The following is a 21,217-nucleotide window of genomic DNA, read 5'->3' as shown; positions in this document are numbered from 1 at the left end:
GTAAAAATAAAAAACTCTGTTCTTACAAAAAAATATAAAGCTTAGGGGCTGTTAATCAGCTCCCCACTGCACTAAACGGTGACCCGACTCCGGCCGGGCACCAACTTAAACTGAGGTGCCTCTGGCTTGGGGGGTGGGGTTATAGGGAGAGTGGACCCAAGTGCATCCTGGGAGCTAAAAGCTTTAACTGCGTGGTGCCCGGATTTGGTTCCCAACCTATACCCCAAGGTCAACCATGTGGACCCCCTTTGGACCCTGAAGTAGAAAACCCAGGTTTTTGCTCTGGTGTAAAAGGGGTATATATATATATATATATATATATATATAATATGTGTGTGTGTGTGGTTGTAATTTAAATATATCTATAAGTTAATATACAGTGCGTTCATGGGTCATTGCTGAATATTGTAATTAAATGTTGTAGCTACTTTGTGCTAGGGATGTGCAGGCTCGGATAGGTTCGAATTTGCACGCCGAGTTCAGATTTTTCCCTCAAAAAAACGGGACTCAGAAAGAGGCAAAACGTCTTACATGGACAAACTTCATCATTCCTGGACTATCCCTACTTTGTGCGATATATTATATGCTTCACTAAATAACCCTTTATAAATGCCTTATATGTTTCACTACATGAGCCTTTCTTATAGGTGATATATATAATAGATAACCCACCTGAGAGTGTATATAAACATACACACACACACACAATAAACAGTGAACACAATGAACAAACAGATCTCTATATGCCTTACTGTACAAAAAATGTTTTATTTTACAGATCTAATCATTGAAAAAAAAAACACAAAAATCAAGAAAGGTTGCAAGATAAGCCAATAAAACCCAGTTATTTACAGTGGAATGGACTATTAGCAATTGAAAAAGACTGCTCACATCTTATTTATTCCTCATCTAAAACTCCAAGGCATGAAGCTAACCTTATAAAGCATGGTTATTCCATCAGATCTCTGTGTGTTAACTACTTTTTGTAATTGAATACTGTGCCGATCATAGCTCTCTTGTCAAGTACACCCAACAAACCGTGTTTTACGTAAATGTTTGTGCAAGTTTATGCAGTGTACATATCAGATTTAATTAAAATAATTGATTTTCTTTTGAGTTCTTGAAGAGACAATTTCAAAGCTCTTCAACATCCCCACGCACAAGGTTTTTGATGCTTGATAAATGAGGTTTACTCGAGATCCACATAGCAATAGATTGCCGGCTCTGATGTGCAAACAAGCACAAGACTAATCCCCCCAAAAAATCAAATTGTCAGCTTGCTCAGTTTTCCTTCTTTTTCTCCCTTGCACTTTTCCTTCTCTTCTGTAAAGTCTTCAGTTCCGTCATCGTACACAATGTTTTATACACCCAATGGACCTGTTGTAAACAACCGAAGCACAAATTACTAGGCTTGTAAATCAAAAATGGACAATATTCAACGGCGATTAGAAGCTCAGACAATAATGCAGTTTGTCATTTTACGGAACCAGGAAAAATGAGCATCGACGAAGCACCACCAAAACATAGAGGTGAGCAGATGCCTAGGGTATCAGGCAGCTAGGAATTGTACAGTCACAAGAAATGAAAGATTAAACCATGCACTTGTACACCATCACCAGCAAATAATGATTTAAAATCAAACCTCTAATTTGTTGCTGTAAACAAGGTGCATTTTCTTTATTACATACATGTTCACCAGTGGCTGCAATGATCAGAAGTTGCAGTGGCTTCTTTGCTGTAACGCAGCCGACACATTGTGGTCAATTCAATTGGGATCAAAGCTAAATCGTTCAGTTCCGGCACAAGTAAAGGAGATTTGCAGTATGTACAAATCCCGTACATAGGGCAGCCTTAATTGTTATTTCTCACCAATAGGGTTCTGCGAGCTAAAATTAGCGATCTATGGGTGAAATCATGCCACTGTAGGATGCCACTGCCTGCTCTGCAATGCTTTAAAAAAGGCACATCACTGGCACTTCCCACACATTGCCTCTAATTGAATCAACTTCATTGTGGTGATGTGGTTGTAAAGAACCTACTAAGGTGCAATGCAGCCTTACTGAAAATATGTTTTACTGAGATATTATGCTGTATCAAAATAGGATAGGAACCGAGGACAGCAGCAACGTCTAGTGTAGTACTATACATGCACAGCGGTACACAGTTCAAGATTATTTGGCTTTCACCAAATGCTGACTGTAGATCTTCTTAATATTACCCATTGATCACTTTCAAAGGTATGGGTAGAATCATAATGTCTCATTATTAAATAAGTATTGAGTTAATTTACTGTAAAAGCTTTTAAGAAGATTAGCAGTGCAATGAAAGGAATACTTACCACAATAATGATAGCATTGCACAATAAAGGCGCTGAGAAAGCTAAGGAAATGAACATGCCAGACGAATCAAAGTACTGTTGCTTCGAATATGCTCTGAATAACAAAACAACAAAAAAAAGTTGTTTAAATTGCCATATAGAAAACTACAAAGTATTTGCCAGTGATGTGCAGTCAGGTGAGGCAGAGCCTTTCCTGTCATACTTCAGTGTACTCCAGAGTTTTGAGTATAACAATTTTAAGAAAATGTAAAGAAAACATTATAAATTGCTTCAAAACTTCGGAGTGTATGAATGTGTATGACAGGTGAGGCACTGTCTCCTCTGTCTACCTTTTCCGCACATCCTTGATCAAAACACACCAAATTTCCAGCACTATATACTGCTGTGGTATGCGTTAGGCATCCCGGTGGTCTGGATGCCGACGCTTACCTTACCGGCGCCAGAATACCGACGCCGGTCAGAAACCCGTGGCCAGGATGCCGAAGGTAAGTAGCGGGGCGGGGGGGGGGGGGGCATTGGGGTGAGGGTAAGGTTTAGGCACTACGGGGAGGTTTAGGCACTAAGGGAGGGAAGGTTAGGTTTAGGGTGCGTGGAGGGGGAGGTTAGGTTCAGGCACCAGAGAGGGAAGGTTAGGGTAGGGTTAGCATAGCGACCACCAAGTGTCGGTATGTTAAACCTGTCAGCATCCAGGCGTCGGGATTCTGACCGCCTGGATCCCGTCTGTCAGTATTACATAGCGATTCCTACTGCTGCACCCTTGTATAATGCCCACATAAACCCTCGGGTTCATATATGTATGTGTAACTGGCTCTGATACTAGCCAGTGCCTCCCGAGCCATTTACCTCATCGCACGTCACTGGTATTTACGTTGCGAGAACACTGTATTTTGAGGATTATATTAAATGTAACCATTTTTTAGACTGGTGTGTCAAGGCCTTTTCAGCTCCAAACAAAATGAGTGGCATTTAAGACTGTTTGAGGACTTATTTTATTGAGCACTAACAATGGTACACTCCATTGTCTCTACAATCTCTGTACCATGTCCTATGTAGTTTTTCCTATGAATACATCATGCTAAATCAAGTCATATTCCCCATTAGGCATTGGCTACTTTAAAAATACCATTATCTTACTTGTTTGCATATCCAGTATAACAGCCAGCAGCCCTACATTCTAAATATAAAATAAACCCATCTGGAGTCTCAGCTACCTGCATTTTAATGGTGTAAGGCAGTGGTTCCCAAACGGTGTGCCGCGGCACCCTGGGGTGCCTCGGGACACTTGAAAGGGTGCCTCAGGTTGGTGGTCCAGCACCAAATGAAATTATTTATGGTCAATGTGACGTAAATATACGGACAAACAGAAGTGGAACCCTGTCCACCACTACATAAAGGACCCTAAGGATGACAGGAAGCACAGTTTACTTCATTTTACTACTTCACTACATTTTGTTTCTGAATTTCTCAATAAACTTTTGGCTTAGGGGTGCCGTGAAAACAATGCTGATACTCTAGGGAGCCGTGATTCAAAAAAACTTGGGAACCACTGGTGTAAGGACAATTTTAAATGCATTTCACAGTGGAGAATGGCTCTGCTATTATGGGAAAGTGTGCACTCCTATGGAAAATTCTTCTTTAAGATATATATTCCCTAGGAAAATGAGGCAGATTCAGAAGATTTTTTTTTATTTTTTTAATATAGGGTAATTTCCATTTCAAATCAAGCAGCAATTCCATAAACTATATGAAAAATCTTAGCTGCTACCATATTCCCTTTTTTTGATTCTTCAGACTGCTTTTAGGAATTGAGAAGTCAGTTTTATGCGACTGCCATTGCAAACACAGGCCCTGATTCAGAGCCGGGCGCTCTGACAGAGCGCTCGCTCTGAATCAGGGCCATTTTTTTTTTAGAACGGCCTCCTGGCCGCTCGCATAGCTGTGGGTGACCACCCACAGCTACAGCGAGCGGCCATGATGATGGTCGCGAGGGTCAAGACCATCGCGACCATCGGGCTTGCGAGGAGACCCTTGTGGTAGGGTCTCGTGGCCGCAAGCCCCAGAGAGATTTCGGCTCTAACAGAGCCTGAATCTCTCCACTGACATCACTCGTGATGTCAGTGGGGCCGCCCCCAAACGACAGACGTTCTCATGGGAACGCCTCCATTTGGGCAGCCACCCCCCGGCCCGCCCACCAAAGGGGACGAGCTGTCACTCAACATAGACAGCTCGTCCCCTTTGTTGCGAGACCCGGAGTGACGGAGTGCCCGTCGCTAGCCGGGTCTCGCGCATGCGCACGACGGAGCCGGCTCCGTCGTGCCCATGCGCTGTGGGCCACCATCGACCCGGTTGCGAGCGCTCAGCGCTTGCGACCGGGTCTGAATCAGGCCCACAGTCCCATACCCAGCAATTTACTGCTTTGGAAGACCCCTCTGAGATCTTTTTCACTATGACATCCTCCCTCTCCTTCTCCCCTCTCTCCTATCACAAGACATGCTGATCTAAGAGCCTGTGTATGTGTAGTAGCAGGCTGCCTGTTTCTGGCAGACATACTTGTTTTCCCTCCTATATTTTCAAAAGGAGATAATTTCTAGAAAAACAATGATTATCAGATGCATGTTTTCTATTTAAATGTCTACTTAAAAGAAGAGAAAAAAAAATCTATGTGGGATTGCTGCTTTAAATAAGGATATATGCAAGCTGAATTTCCTTTTCAAATTAGTCTTGCACTTAGCAAAGAATTATACATTTATCATTAGCATATGAACAATAAAATATGCTCTCTCTTACTTCCAGTTCAAAGCCGCAACTTCATTGATGTATTCAGCACAGCTCACCAAGCCAACTGCAAAAAAAGAAAACCAAAGATTCCAAGCATGTCATTTGCATTTAGTGATGCCACAGTGGCAGACACAGTAATGAAAATGCAAAAGACTAACGGACAGAGCTGATTATCACAGCGCAGGGAAAGCTAACTGATGCATGGCTTCATGAAATTTCCATTTCAGCTCCACCTTGTATGCTGGAAACATTCAGCCATTGAGGACTAGTCAAATTAGTAATTACCTAACTCTGCTGCACTCAACCTCATAAGAGCACGAGTAGAGAATGTATGTTCTGGACTAGTGTTGTGCCTACTGCAAGGCGTTGTTCTGATTGCCTTAACCACTTAGAGCTGATCAATGGGGTAGATGTATGAAAGTGGTACGTTAAGTGCCGCTATAACGATTCCTGCTTCGCCTCTTTACTGAGGCGAAGCAGGAAGCACTACTGATGAGATGTATAAACATCTCATCGGCCGGAGAGGGGGAGCGTTAACTCCCTGCTCCGGCGCTACCCGTTAGAGACCACAACGCATCAGCCTAGTGCTGATGCGCTGTGTCTCTGTCCCGGCAGGCTCCACTGAGCATGTCGCAAGTATCGCGAGATCCCCGCGTGTAGCCTGGAGCCGGCAGCAGCACCAGCAGGGACAGCGCTGTCCCTGCTGTGGGGATAGGCTAGCGCCAGGCTGTAGCTGTCGATAACGACAGCTACAGCCGGCCGAAAGGTCATGCGGTATGACCGTTCGTACATGGCCCTGCCGCTCGGCGCTGCTGTCTTGTAGATAGCAGCGCCGATAATGACAGGGGCGCATGGCGCCCCTGTCATTTACCGCCCAGACCTCCGATCATACATCGGGGAGAAGCGGTAACAGCGCACATAACGTGCGTGTATACCGCTTCTGGGCTTCATACATCTCCCCCAATATCTTTTACAAAAATGTGTCCTCGGAATATGTTGATTTTTTTTTATTATTACCATCATTTAGTTAGTTCAAGAACAATATATAAAACTTGGGGTAATTCCGCTCTGTAGATGGGTCAGTAGTACAGTGTCTAAGTGCATAATAAAGACCCACATGCAGCGTTTCAGGTTTAAATTAAATATAATGGAGCTTTACTGTCAGAATTCATGAACAAAAGTAATACACAACCTAGCCCCCATGCAGGGCACTGTCTCACTTCTTGAACCCTGACTATAATGGGCAGCTAGTCTGCAAATGTAACAGTCTCTCAATGCTGTCTCTCACAGGTATAAACACGGCCTACTGGCCTCTCTTGTGGTCCTCCCTGCAGGTATGGACACTGGCCTAATGGCCTGACCTGGCTGCCACAACTTCACACAAACAGTCTTAGAGATTTTTGGTCCTACATCTTGCAGGTCTGGACACTGGCCCCCACCGTCATCCAGGCGCACTGGGCTCTGTAGCTGCCACAGTCCCACTTGGACTCTCTTCTGGCAGCCTGACTGGCCTGCCTCGTTAGCCTCATCTGAACTCTCTACATAAGGCAGCCTCTAGGTGTAGTCACACTATTTCTACCCTGCGTGGGAGGATCCCTCCAGCCCCACACAGAATCCATGACTCAAGCCACTCATTATATATATATATATATATATATATATATATATTTATATATATATATATATATATATATATTCCCTTTGATCTGCTCTGTGGGAGGGAGGGATAAGTACCAATAGAGCATCTATAGCCACAGCGGGAGGGGGCTAAAGCCATAAAGGGATTTGCTGCCACTATGGAGGCAGTGTATCAATGGGGACCATTGGACACTGGGTGTGGGGGGTGCCACTGGGAGATCAGGGGGATCTATTGCCACAGGAGGGGGTGGGTGATACACTACAATGGGGACATCTGGACATTGGGGGCTGGGGTGGGGGAAATGTTACAATGGAGACCTATGGACACAGGGGTGGGGGATAATGCTACAGGGGCATTAAGGATACAGTGTGTGGGAAATGCTACAGGGGGGGTCAATTACTATAGGAAGGTCTATAGCTACAAAGTTAATGGGAAAAAGCTAGAGCGGGGAATGATGGTACTGTAGTCTGCTAGACAAGCCTCCATTGTTGTGCTCAAAACCCCATAGGCTGAGTTAAAAAGGTTTTTAAACGCTTGTTAATAATTAGGTCACTTTTTGTAAAAACATTCATCAGTTATGTGGTTAAAGCAGCCCTCAGATTAACTTGTGCATTTATTGTCTGTTATTAAGGCTTATTTACAGTGGTAATAGTGGATTATTATATTAATAATGGATTATATCCAATTTCCCATATGCATACATATATTATACATGTATAAGGATGAAGTCACCATACTCCATAAAATCGTTGGCTAGGCCAGTCGTGGACATTTTTCTGGAATGTCTGGCATTAACTGAACAGGATGACCTGCCTTGGGTGACAATGCTTCCCCCAGCCACACCATGTCTGTGATGCAGGTGGCTACCTCCCTATAATGATTTATATAAGCCAATCGAATGGACTGATATCATTTAAAAATGTTAAAACCACAATACTGGAAATACAGTTTTATCTTGACTTACCCATAAATAGAAAGTGAGCAATCTGAAGTTTGTAAAACTTAAAGGAAATACAAGTCACAATGAAGCACAGGAGGTGGAACACCAAAAGTCCGACTATCCATGGTTCCGACCAGTCAATAGGCTAAAAACAGAAAGAAATATTTAATGCAAGCGTTTTAAAATCAACAGACCTTTATATGTAGCAAATAAGTATCCTTAACTCATACTTACCAACTCTCCCTGATTCTAGTAGCAATCTCCCCGACTCCCAGAAGAGTCTAGCTATCTCCCTGACTGCACCCTACCCCCATTATGTAGCTGTTATATACTTGAGAGAAACAAAAAAAAAAAATCAGAAATATATACATTCAAATGGTATAATCAGTGCCATTTCCCTGCATTGTTTATAAGGCACAATGATCCATATGGTTACAAGCCATTTTCATATAAGGTTTTTCTTGGCCATTTATATGGAACCCTTAGAAAACACAAGCTCTGAAAAGTATCAGTGTGTTTTCATCAACAAGTAGATCTTACTAATTGCTTTGGGGCTGGTTTACATATGGATGTACAGATGAGTCCACATACATCTAGCCTCCTTGCGCTTTAAACAGCCCTTCTAGTCATGCCATACTGTGGTGCGACTCTTTGGCCGTCAGGGATTTTAGGTTTAAGCAGCGTAGCGGGGTTAGGATAGGATTAGGCACCCCTAGGGGGGAGGGTTAGAGTTCGGCACCACTGAGGGGGGGGTTAGGGTTAGGCACTAAGGGGGGGAGGGTTAGGTTTAGGCACTAAGGGGGAGGGTTATGGTGCGGGTTGGGGAGGGTTAGGCTACAAGAAGGGAGGGTTAGGGGAGAAGGGAAAAGGGTAAGTATCAACCATCGGGATGCCGCTGTCTGTATTTTGACAGGAGGCATTCCCACAGCCGGCATTACATACCGATTCCGTCTGAACAACCGTTTTCGTCCATTTTCCAGCATTTGGGAGTAAATGGGCAATTGTCATTTGTTTCCATACATAACCAGATTTTAAAAGTGTGGCAAGCTTTAGCCTGTGACTCTGTAATAACCTTGGGGCCTATTTACTAAGCCTTGGATGGAGATAAAGTGAATAGAGATTAAAGTACTAACCAACCAGCTCCTAACTGCCATGTCACAGGCTGTGTTTAAAAAATGACAGTTAGGAGCTGGTTGGCTGGTACTTTATCTCCGTCCACTTTATCTCCATCCAAGGCTTAGTAAATAGACCCCCATGTCTTTTCAGCATGTGAGAGTTCTGAGAGGTGATCTCTGGAGATACTGAAATACCTTATACAACAGGCACCATTACTGTACAGACCTTTCTTGTAGTCTTACAGCAAAGTACAGGTATACAGAATAACTGCTAGGTGATTACATAGCTCTCCTGTACTGGGAACACAGCTTTAGGGCTATTATTACGCAACATCATATAATATTGTTATGTCTTTTATATGTCTACAGTGGTGTCATCAACTTATGCACACTCCACTCTTTGCGCAGTTTATGAATGTATGTATGAAAAATAAACCGTATTCCTTAATCAGTTTCTGCTTTAAACATCTATCTAGTCCAGTGCTTCATATGTAAATAATGGGTTAGGTATGGTATCCTGACGGTCACAATGCCGACTGTCAGAATACCAACAGCAGCATCCCAAAATTTTGGTAAGTATTCTAACCCCAATCCTACTGTAACTCACCCCTACCTCAGCATAATCCTAAAGGTGCCCATATACAGTGCGATATAGCAGCCGATCCAAAGGATTAGTACGATATCGCTGCTATATCGTACCGTGTATGGGCATGATATCGGACAGAGCGTGCTCCCGTGGGGTCGTACATCGCACCTCCAGATCTTACTGCATGTTCATTTGATCTGGGGATGCGAAGTACGATCCCATGCAGCGCTATGCGGGTGCTCGGCCACCCGATTGCACAGTGTGTGGGGACCGCCCAAAATGTTGGCCGACGGATCTCCAAGGTGCAAATCGCACAGTGTATGGGCACCTTTGCCCTCCCCCTAGTGCCTAACCCTTATACTCACCATCGGAATCTGTCAGTTTTGTGACCGTTGGGATCCTGACTACATCCCGTAAGTAATGACCACTCTCCTCTCCTGCTCACCCTTGACTCCATTCCCCAGTCACACCCCCCCCCCCCCCCCCACTCCTCCCCATATGTGTCCTATTCTCTGTCTGTCACCATCTTTGTATTTTGGCCTCTGTCTCCAACCTCTACAGTATGTGTACGTGTCTTTCTACCTTTCCATGGGCGCCGCCTATCTGTATGTATATTTCTCATTGTGTCCCAATCACACCCACAGGGTGCTGTGAAAAAAAACTGCTTTGACGCTACGGGCATTGTGATTTTGAGAATGTTTGGGAACCTCTGCCGCTGAGGATAGTGCAGCTTTAATATTCAGGAGGTACAAAGCTGGTTGTACAAGTCGCTCAATAAAAATAAATGAAAATAAAAAACATGCATACTAATTTGAGGCCAGTATATAATTTAATAATAATAATGCACAACTGGAAACAATACCAACTACTCACAATGATCATGTCATTAGGGATCAGCCACACATGTAATAACTCTATAGCTGAGCTTACCATCATACTAGCACATTAGTCTTTGTAGAAAGTGTCAGAGGATTATCAGGGTGACCGAACACATAGAATGGGAGTGGGCACAATTTGGTCGTTTATCATGGCAAGCTAATCATATTTCCCATAAGGGCAGGTCTGCTGCCACCTCATCCCTCGGAAGCCCTGCACTGCGTACAGGTGGCAGCAGCTACAATGAGGAAATACAGTCCATGTACATGCACCCGGCCACCTGTAGTACGGGAGGTACATACATATATACATGTATGACGGGATGACTCATTCCTCCACCGCCGCTACACATGCAGTGCTCACAGACACTCACCACACGCTCCAGCAGGGCCCAGACCCCGGGCTCCTTGTTCATGGTATACGGAAGCAGCTCGGGTCGGGATGGAAACGGCAGCTATGAGAGGGCGGGGATTCAGTGCGGCCTCCACCTCTTCCCCCGCCCCTATAGCAAGTCACTGACTGACAAGACAGCCTGATAGTTACTGTGCCGCACTAGTAGTGTGTGTGTGAAAGAGACACCTATAACGCTGCAGTTCTAGAGGGATATATTTACTAAGCAGTGTTAGGAGACAAAGTAAAAGGAGATACGGTACCAGCCAATCAGCTCCTAACTGTCATTTTTCAAACACAGCCTGTGACATGGCAGTTAGGAGCTGATTGGCTGGTACCTTATCTCTTTTCACTCTGTCTCCTAACACTGCTTAGTAAATAGACCCCCTAGAATAATATCTGCTTCTGTTACATTTTCTAGCAACTAAATGCAAAATTTGTCCCCTGAGTGATATGGGTCAGCTTGATGTATCCATCACGTCATGTGAGGTACACATATGGCCGACGGCGCCCAGCGCCAGATTTTGGTAAGCATACATGCTTAATGGTCGCACAATATGTCTGGCCAGACATCACAACTGGACAGCATTTAAATATGCCCACCCGGGTGTGATATAATTGTCGCTGGTTCATGTGGCCGGCATATGGGTTGGTCAGTCATCTGTACACACAGGCAGATGTGCACGATACGCCTTTCAGATACATCACATCTGCAATGCTGCACGGCTGATGCAATATATCTGAAAGATGTAGTTCACAGATATATCATGTGTACACGCGAGCCAATGCACTGGACGATATATTGTCTGTCGGCTGTAAGCATGATATATCGCCCATTGTGTACCCAGCACATATTTGCTGACTCTCCTACAATGGCCGAGAGGCTCCCAAATATCAGATGCCGCTCCCCGCAGGAGAGGGCATGTCTCCCGGTTTGGCAGCCACTCTCCGTATTTACCTGTCAAAGTGGGCGGTCCAGAGGAGTCCGGTGATGCGATTCGCGCTTAATCGTATCATCGTAGCCCAGCCCCCTGCTTTGCAATGCCAGAACGCTCAGCATTGTAAAACGGGGCGGGCCGCGGTGACGCAAACACACTGCCACGCTACTGCACCGCCCACTATTACCACCATGACACCCTCTGCAGCGCCAACCTGGGTGCCCCCAGCCAGAAGGTCGGCAAGCATGACCCAGCATAAGTCTGTCCCAATGCCTTGGTGATCACTGACACAAAATAAACAACCTTGTTGTACATAGAGATATTGTAATTGGGTGTTGCAGTAAGGAAAATTAACAGACAACCTTTTCCCTATGGTGTTACATATTTACATATATACAATCAGGGCTATTATTCTGGAAAAATATGGTAAGTAATTGTGGGAGGAGCTACTGGGGTGGAGCTAAGAAACACAATTATATATACATTATGGGGCATATTCAATATGGGGCGAAAAGTCAGTTATCGGCGATAATTTATCACCGATGACGTTATTTTCGCCTGTTTCAATTATCCCTATATTCAATTTCAAAGACTTTTCGCCGGTGCGAAAAGTCTTTGTTAAAAAACTGGGATAACTATTCTCCATGTACTACATGGCGAAAAAAAGTGCAGAATTGGGGTTTTGGGGTGTAGAATAAAAAAAAATAGCCTGTAACCTCTTTAATGTTCCCTAAAAGTATTCTGTGTAAAAAAATTTTTTAAAAAATCCTCAGGACACCCCAAAAAATTACTTTCATTTTGAGGGTGAAAAAAAAATATTGGGGAACAAAGTTTTAAACTAACAAAATTGATTCAGGGGGGGTTCCCATGTATGCGGCAGGTGTTATCCAGAATGCGGCTGGTAGCGGCAGGTGCATTTTTGAAGAATTTTAAAAAATGACTTTAGGGACTTAAAAATATGCTTACACCCATTTTCATGTACCCCAAATTTGATAGTTTTTTTTTTTGGGTAAAAATAACTATGCCTAAGTGCTATTCTTCACTAGTTCTTCACAGGCGCATTTATGCACCTGCCGCGGCTATTTGAAAACCCCGACTATCTTCAGCAGGCCAAATCGAGGGTACCCATAGTGATCCCCCATGTCAGGACATTTTTTGGGGAGTGATAGGATGATTTCCCCAAAAACTGACAGCACTTTTCGATACTTACCTTTCCGCTGGGTCCCGTTTTCGCCGGACCCAAATTGAATACGGGGATAAGCGGACATGCGCCCGATACTTTATCCCTGCAAAAAACGTTGATGGCGAAAAGTCCGGCCTCGGACTTTTCTCCTCAAATTGAAAATGGCCCTATATATCTCTGCTCAAACCTCTAACCCCAAGCAACTTTTTAATCCATTTAAACTGCTTCTTACCCCTCCCTCACCCAACCCACCTGCTATTATCTGTGCACAAGATCTTGCGTCCTATTTCAAGGGCAAGATTGATAATATCCAAAATGAAATGTTATTCTCTTCCTCAACTAGTGACCTACTCAATTCCCTACCTGAACCCTCTGGCACATTCTCTTCATTTGACCCCACAAATGAAGATGAAGTATCTACACTCTTCTCATCCTCCTACTCTATTACCTCTCCTCTAGATCCTATACCCTCACAAATTAGTAAACTCTGTCTCCTGTGCTCATCCCAACCCTAACTAAAATCTGTAATCTCTCTCTTTCTACTGGCATCTTTCCATCACTGTTCAAGCATGCAGTGATTACTCCCATTCTGAAAAAACAAAATTCTGACCCTAACACTCTCTCTAATTACCGTCCTATCTCCCAGCTCCCATGCCCCTCCAAGCTACTGGAGAGACGTGTCTACACCCGCCTCACAAACTTTTCTTAACACCCACAACTTATTGGACCCACTTCAGTCTGGCTTCCGTTCCCAGCACTCCACAGAGACAGCACTGACTAAGGTAGTAAATTATTTGGTCACTGCCAAGGCTAAAGGCCATTACTCACTTCTAATTCTTCTAGATCTCTCTGCTGCTTTTGACACTGTTGACCACACTCTTCTCATACAAACACTACAGTCCCTAGGTCTTAAGGACACAGCTCTTTCTTGGTTCTCTTCCTACCTATCTGATCGCTCTTTTTCTGTTCGTTTTTCTGATTCTGCCTCCTCTTCGCTACCTCTATTAGTTGGAGTACCCCAAGGCTCTGTCTTAGGTCCTTTGCTATTCTCAATCTATACCACCTCTCTAGGCAAACTAATCCGCCAATTCCCAGGAATTATCTCCCAATCCTGCCCACTTCACTAGGAAGTGAATGGGATGCAGGAGATCCGGACTCTCTTTCAAGGGTGCGGTTGGCTACCCGAAAAATTGGGGAGCCTCCCGCAACTACCGGGAGAGTAGGTAAATATGCCCTTACTAGAGATTATAAAGTGTTCAGTTTATGAATAAAATATCCAGCACCACACTGGTCACCACACAGATTAAATACCCTTATTTGAGTGCAAGTACTGTATGTGTCAGCCTATCCATTGAGTTTTTTTCTTCCCATCAAATTCCTACAAAGTGAGCATATATTTATTTATTAACAGTTTCTTATATAGCGCAGCATATTCCGTTGCGCTTTACAATTGGAAACATTGCTAGAACAAAACAGGGAAATAACAGACAGACATAGAGGTAAGAGGGCCCTGCTTGCAAGCTTACAATCTATAGGGAAATAGGCATTGATACACAAGGATAGGTGCTATATATTGCAATTTGGTCCGGCCAGAATGCAGAGTTTCTTGGTGGGCTGCATGATCCAGTCACACAGGAATGTCGGCAAAATGTCAGAAGTATGTGAAAGAAAGGCAATATGTGATGTTATGTGTGGACTGTGAGAGGGGATGTAATAAGACATGGAAGCTATGAAGGTTATTTGGTCAGTTCTGGAATCTGATAAGCTTGTCTGAAGAGGTGAGTTTTCAGGGAACGCTTGAAGGATTGAAGACTAGAGGTAAGTCTTATTGTGTGTGGTAAGGCATTCTACAGAGTGGGTGCAGCCCGAAGAAAGTCCTGTAACCGTAAATGGGAGCAAGTAATGCGCGGGAATGAGAGACGCAGATATTGTGCTGAGCGGAGAGGTCGGGTTGGGAGATATTTTGAGATGAGTGAAGAGATGTATGTTGGTGTAATTTCGTTAATGGTCTTATGTGTAAGTAACAGTATTTTGAATACGGTAGAAAACTGGCAACCAATGGAGGGACTGACAGAGCGGGGCAGCAGACGATGAACGTTTGGCAAGGAAGATAAGCCTTGCAGCTGCATTCATAAGGGATTGTAATGGAGATAGCCTGTTTTTGGGAAGACCAGTAAGGAGACTATTGCAATAGTCAATGCGGGAAATAATGAGTGCATGGATTAGAGTTTTTGCAGTGTCTTGTGTGAGATATGGTCGAATTTTGTATATGTTTTTTAGATGTATGTAACATGATTTTGAGACAGATTGAATGTGGGGAACAAAGGACAGTTCAGAATCAAGGATGACACCAAGGCAGCGAGCTTGTGGGGTGGGGTGGATTGTTGAGTTATCAACAGTGAAAAAGAGATCAGATTGGTAACTGTTATTGGCTGGTGGAAATATAATTAATTCTGTTTTAGAAATATTAAGTTTCAGGTAGCGAGATGACATCCAAGATGAAATGGCAGAAATACATTCAGTGACACGGACCAATACAGATGGTGATAAATCTGGAGAGGATAGGTAGATTTGAGTATCATCCGCATACAGATGGTACTGAAATCCAAAAGAGCGGATTAGTTTGCCTAGAGAGGTGGTATAGATTGAGAATAGCAAAGGACCTAAGACAGAGCCTTGGGGTACTCCAACTGATAGAGGTAGCGAAGAGGAGGCAGAATCAGAAAAACGAACAGAAAAAGAGCGATCAGATAGGTAGGAAGAGAACCAAGAAAGAGCTGTGTCCTTAAGACCTAGGGACTGTAGTGTTTGTATGAGAAGAGAGTGGTCAACAGTGTCAAAAGCAGCAGAGAGATCTAGAAGAATTAGAAGTGAGTAATGGCCTTTAGCCTTGGCAGTGACCAAATAATTTACTACCTTAGTCAGTGCTGTCTCTGTGGAGTGCTGGGAACGGAAGCCAGACTGAAGTGGGTCCAATAAGTTGTGGGTGTTAAGAAAAGTTTGTGAGGCGGGTGTAGACACGTCTCTCCAGTAGCTTGGAGGGGCATGGGAGCTGGGAGATAGGATGGTAATTAGAGAGAGTGTTAGGGTCAGAATTTTGTTTTTTCAGAATGGGAGTAATCACTGCATGCTTGAACAGTGATGGAAAGATGCCAGTAGAAAGAGAGAGATTACAGATTTTAGTTAGGGTTGGGATGAGCACAGGAGACAGAGCTTTACTAATTTGTGAGGGTATAGGATCTAGAGGAGAGGTAATAGAGTAGGAGGATGAGAAGAGTGTAGATACTTCATCTTCATTTGTGGGGTCAAATGAAGAGAATGTGCCAGAGGGTTCAGGTAGGGAATTGAGTAGGTCACTAGTTGAGGAAGAGAATAACATTTCATTTTGGATATTGCCCTTGAAATAGGGCGCAAGATCTTGTGCACAGATAATAGCAGGTGGGTTGGGTGAGGGAGGGGTAAGAAGCAGTTTAAATGGATTAAAAAGTTGCTTGGGGTTAGAGGCTTGAGCAGAGATAAGAGATTAGAAATATATTTGCTTGGCAGTGTCCAGAGCAGTACGATAAGAGTTGTAGATAGACTTATATGTGAGGAAGTCACTTGGAGTGCGAGACTTTCGCCACTGACGTTCTACTTTACATGAGAGTTTTTGTAGATGCCTTGTTAAGTTAGAATGCCACGGTTGACGTCTAAGTCTACGCGGAGTGTGATGGGTAGCTGGAGCTACTTCATCGAGGGCTTTTACTAGAATCTGGTTTAGGTGTGATGCAGCAGTCTCAGGAGAAGTGAGTGCAGAAATTGGTGAAAGTCGTTGTTGTAGAGAGGTAGATAGTTGTTGAAAGTTAATCACATTAATATTTCTGCGGGTTTTAGGAGGTTTGGTTGATTTCACTGACATTGAGGTTGATGTAATGGAGGAAAGTGTGCAGGTGATAAGATTGTGATCTGAGAGAGGGAAAGGAGCATTAGTGAAATCAGAAACTGAGCATAGTCTGGTAAATACAAGATCAAGGCAGTGGCCCTCCTTATGAGTAGAGGAGTCAGTCCATTGGGAGAGGCCAAGAGAGGAGGTTAGAGAGAGTAGTTTGGAGGCATGAGGAGATTGTGGACTGTCAATGGGGATATTGAAATCACCCATAATGATGGTGGAGATGTCTGAGGATAGGAAGTGAGGGAGCCAGGCTGAAAAATGTTCCAGAAATTGTTGCGGTGGCCCAGGCGGGCGATACATAGCAGCAACTCGCAGAGAGAAAGGGGTGAAAGTCCTGATAGAATGTACTTCAAATGATGTAAATGTGAGTGAAGATACCTGTGGGAGAATTGTGAATGTGAAAGATTGGGAGAGTAATATTCCTACCCCACCTCCTTTACAATTGCTAGGCCTGGAGGTGTGTGAGAAGTGTAGGTTACCATGTGAAAGTGCAGCAGGGGAGACAGTGTCTGATGGTGTTAGCCATGTTTCTGTTATTGCCAGAAGGTTGAGGTTAGATGAAATAAAGAGGTCATGGATGGATGTTAGTTTGTTGCAGACAGAGCGTGCATTCCATAAGGCACATTTTAGTGACTTGGATGGTGAAGGGAGGCATGCAATGTTTATGGGGTTAGCTGGATTTATAGTTCGTTGTAGGTGTGGCATGTGGGTTGGGCCTGGATTTGAAGATATGTCACCAGCTAATAGAAGCAACAGGAGCGAGATATAAATATAATTGTTGGATTTGTCTGAATGTTTGTTATAGCGAGAGGTTGTGGATGTTATTGTCAATGTGTATAGATAAGTTAAAAGCTCATATGTGTTTGTAAGAGAAGAGGAAAGTAATGAGGCAGCAATATGTACAGAAGGATGAGCTGCAGGGAGAGTAAAGGATGTAGTAGTCTTATGGAGCGTACACACGGTCAGATTTGTCAGACTTGTCAGATTTGTCAGATGAACGATTGAACGATTTGAATGATTTTACCAAAGTTTTGAACGATTTGAACGATTGAACGATTTTTGACTGCATTAAAATGAATGGAATCGTCCAAGTCTGACTGCAAACCCATCAGATGTCAGATATCGTTATCTGACAAACGGGAACGCGCATCGTTGATCGTCCATCGTTCAGGCATGTCAGATATGAACGATTTTCCTTCAGATATGAACGACTGAACGATTTTTAAATCGTTATCGTTCATATCTGAAGGAAAAATCTGATCGTGTGTATGCACCATAAGAGATGATTCCATGGAGTGAGATCATTAATAGAAGTTTCTGATACATTTTTTCCATACATTCAAAAATGTACAACACACAAACTACTGGTAAGGAATGATATTGTAATTACCTTGTCGTAGATGTTGTTCAATGTTTGTTCAACTGTTTTTTTTAACTGTTATATAAATTACACTTTGTGTTATAACACACTTAGTCCTTATAATACACGTATTGTATAAAACAAAAGATACAGAGACAATTTATGCAACTCCTCATTGAGTCCCATACGTAAAAGCACATTTAGCTGATGAATATTATGGGCCTCTCTTTGAACAATAAATTATTCCTGTCACCTCCTCAGCATAAGAGGGATTTGATTGAATTAGTATCACTTTCAATTCACACAATAGGCCTGATTCAGAGTTGGCCGCAGCCATGATGTGAGACTCTGTGGAGCAATGTTTTTTGTCGATGCATGCGTCTTAGCAGCACCGTGTGCACCCCGATTTTGTTCATACAAGTAAATAATACAAATTTAAATGCACAGTAGCATAAATGTATGAGGTGTTCCTGGGCGGTGCCTGGGAGGTAACGGGGGTAGCTAAACAGACGCACAGAGACGTTGCATCTTATGGGAGTGTCATGGGCGTGTTGCTGATACTGGTTGCATTTATAGACGCAGAACTGCTCACATAGGAGGCCATATTTATATGTATAACCTGCTCATGTCATAAGGCTGGTGTAAGTTTCGATGGTGCATCTAAAGATGCACCAAGTTGCGCCTGCAACTTTATGTTGCTACAAAGCTCTTCCCTAGTGTACATCTGTGCATCCAAATGTGCAAGGCCAAGGACTTAGATGCCCACTTTCAGTGTCCATAGATACTGAAATATGGCAAAAGACACAGACTTGGTTGCATCTTACACAGAGTTGAGCCCAATGAGTTTCAAAATCTAGCAGAATGTCTAGCCACTGGTGTTGTTTTATTATCACCCAATTATAAGGCCTTTTTAATTAATGACCTTTTCAGGGCAATTACTTCTTTTAACATTCGTGATATCTTCCCGACATATAATTTGTGGCATGGACATAGAATTGCATACACAATAACCAACTGTCACAGGTAAGTTTTGCCGAGAATTTAAAGCTTTAAACAGTTGACTGTTGAATTAACTCATTGGTTCACCTTTTTAAATATTGGGCTGCCTTATGCAGCCCAAAGCTTTATTTTATTATTTATTCTTTATTTCTTTTTTACAACTGAGCATGCAGCATCAGACTGTCCTTTGGACGTCTGTTCTGCTGCTCCATCACCCCTTTGGGGTGTCGCGACACCATTGCCGCCTGCGTGCAAGTCATGGTGATTTCGGTGGAATCCCGGGGACCTGGCTAGCTGGCCGCATGGGACGTCCCAGACTGCAGCCCGGACTTCAGGGGACAGGTAATGCGGGTAATCGCTTGCAGTGACCCGCGGAGTGCAGCCTCCAGTCTCTGGGGACAGACCGAAGGCGCTGAGTGTGCACACCGACCCCGTCTGTGTGATCCACTAGACCACCAGGGTACAGAGGTGCGGGAAAACCGGGTCCCAGTGATCAAAAATCAGCATGGGGAGGTCAACCTTCCCCTTTAAAGCGGCCCTTCCCCTCAGCTCAGGGCGTCATTCCTACGAGGTCTGGTCAACCTCAACTGCATTTGCCAGCGGGCCACATCCCCTCTGAGAGCTCCGGTCACCATTTTCTATATATTGACAGCCCCAGCTCTTCTTGGGGAAATGCTGGGTCCGGTCCCTCTACATACCTCTCCCTGAAGTCAGGTTATGTAGCGCTATAGCCTACCAGAATTTGGGTCCCTGCCCATAGATTCTCTGTAGTTGAAAGTGCTGCACACATTACAGTATAGAGGTTTATGCACTGATTGTGACTTACTGCTAGCTCTGTTGTATGTAATTATACTCAAATCTATCAGCTTATGCATGTCCCTTTCATTTTCTCTTTCTGAAACCCTGGCATATCTGTGTATTGGGGGTTTATGTACTTCACTCTGAGGTAATCAGCAGTAAAGACAGTCACATACTGCTTAGGTGCACTTAGCTGTGCCATTAACCTGGGCTGTCATATCCTGGAGTTTTTCTATAAACGCTGGCAGGATCTCTATACTGCTCACACACTCACATATTTGGTTCACTGTGCATGCATTCAGTTGCCTATTGCCCAGTGCCATAGTGTGTGTTACATATAATTGGTGTATACTGTTGCATACTTGAACTGTAATTTGCTCAGTACCATATTGTATGTTTCTGTACTCTACATTTATGTCTAACAAGGGTAAGAGTACAAAACAATCAGCTGCACCTGTTGCGCTCACATGCAAATCTTGTGCTGCTGGCTTAACTTAGGAGGATTTGGTTCAGGGTGGCCTATGTGCTAACTGTTATTCGGGAACCAGGTCAATCAGCTCCATTAACCCCTGCACAGGAGCCTTCCTGGGCTTCCTTTTCACTATTGCAGACCGCTTGGCTGTCCGTGCTGTAATTCCCCCTATGGGATTGCCACAGCAGGTACAGACATTGCAGGTACCTCCTATTCCACCTCCGTGGGTTGATACCCTATCCTCCTCTGCGCAGCTATGGCTACGGCCTTTCAGACTATGCTACAGGGGGATATCCCCATACCTGGTAGATCTGTCAAGCGTTCTGTGTTATCCTCACAGTCTACGCACCTCACGGATACAGAGGTATCTTCAGAGGCAGAGGAGGATGATGGCTCTACTGCTGAGTCCCTCACTAGAGAGGATGTGCTTCATTCCAATATGGACATACCAGCCTTGGTGCGGGTGGTCAGGTCTGTTCTTCAAATTGAAGATGACGAACCTGCCCCTAAATCCAAACACCCTGTGTTTAAACAACAAACGGTGGTTATGGCTGAGCTCCCTCTCTCAGATCAGTTAGCTGAACATATGGCGGCAGCTTGGCAAATACCGGGTAAAAAGTTCAGCAACAAAAGTGGTTGCATAAGTATTATCCTTTCCTACCGCTTTTTGTACTAAGTGGGAAACCCCTTCAGCAGTGGACACCCATATTACCAGATTGGTTAAATCCTCTACGTTGCCTATTCATACGGCTTCCTCACTGAAGAAGCCTACAGATAGGAAGATGGATACAGCTCTGAAATCTGTATACTCTCTTTCAGGTGCAATTGCTCGCCCTACCATGGCTACTGCCTTGGTGGCTAAGGCAACTGAGAG

At 43.9% G+C, this 21,217-nt stretch overlaps 1 protein-coding gene across 1 annotated transcript; it reads right to left on the bottom strand.

The window, feature by feature from the left end:
- Nucleotides 1–748: 748 nt before the first annotated feature.
- TMEM18 (transmembrane protein 18) lies at nt 749–10,850 on the bottom strand. Its single transcript, XM_088448843.1, has 5 exons — nt 10,646–10,850; nt 7,720–7,840; nt 5,126–5,180; nt 2,339–2,432; nt 749–1,377 (listed from the first exon to the last, which is right to left on the bottom strand). The coding sequence occupies exons 1-5, from the start codon at nt 10,685–10,687 to the stop codon at nt 1,282–1,284; spliced, it is 408 nt and encodes a 135-aa protein (XP_088304969.1). The 5' UTR covers nt 10,688–10,850; the 3' UTR covers nt 749–1,281.
- Nucleotides 10,851–21,217: the final 10,367 nt, after the last annotated feature.

Source organism: Taudactylus pleione, unplaced genomic scaffold (genome assembly GCF_031769625.1).
Source record: "Taudactylus pleione unplaced genomic scaffold, aTauple2 ptg000468l, whole genome shotgun sequence".
Lineage (NCBI taxonomy): Eukaryota > Metazoa > Chordata > Amphibia > Anura > Myobatrachidae > Taudactylus > Taudactylus pleione.
Note: the sequence above shows the minus strand (reverse complement) of the source record. Positions and strands in the feature narration are given on the sequence as shown.

Bases quoted from the DNA above. Each gene is read 5' to 3' on its own strand.
- TMEM18 (XM_088448843.1), bottom strand. From the start codon at position 10,687: ATGAACAAGGAGCCCGGGGTCTGGGCCCTGCTGGAGCGTGTG. The intron at 7,841-10,645 runs GTGAGTGTCTGT...TTCTGTTTTTAG, and splicing joins GGGCCCTGCTGGAGCGTGTG to CCTATTGACTGGTCGGAACC. The intron at 5,181-7,719 runs GTAAGTCAAGAT...CTTTTTTTGCAG, and splicing joins TGCTCACTTTCTATTTATGG to TTGGCTTGGTGAGCTGTGCT.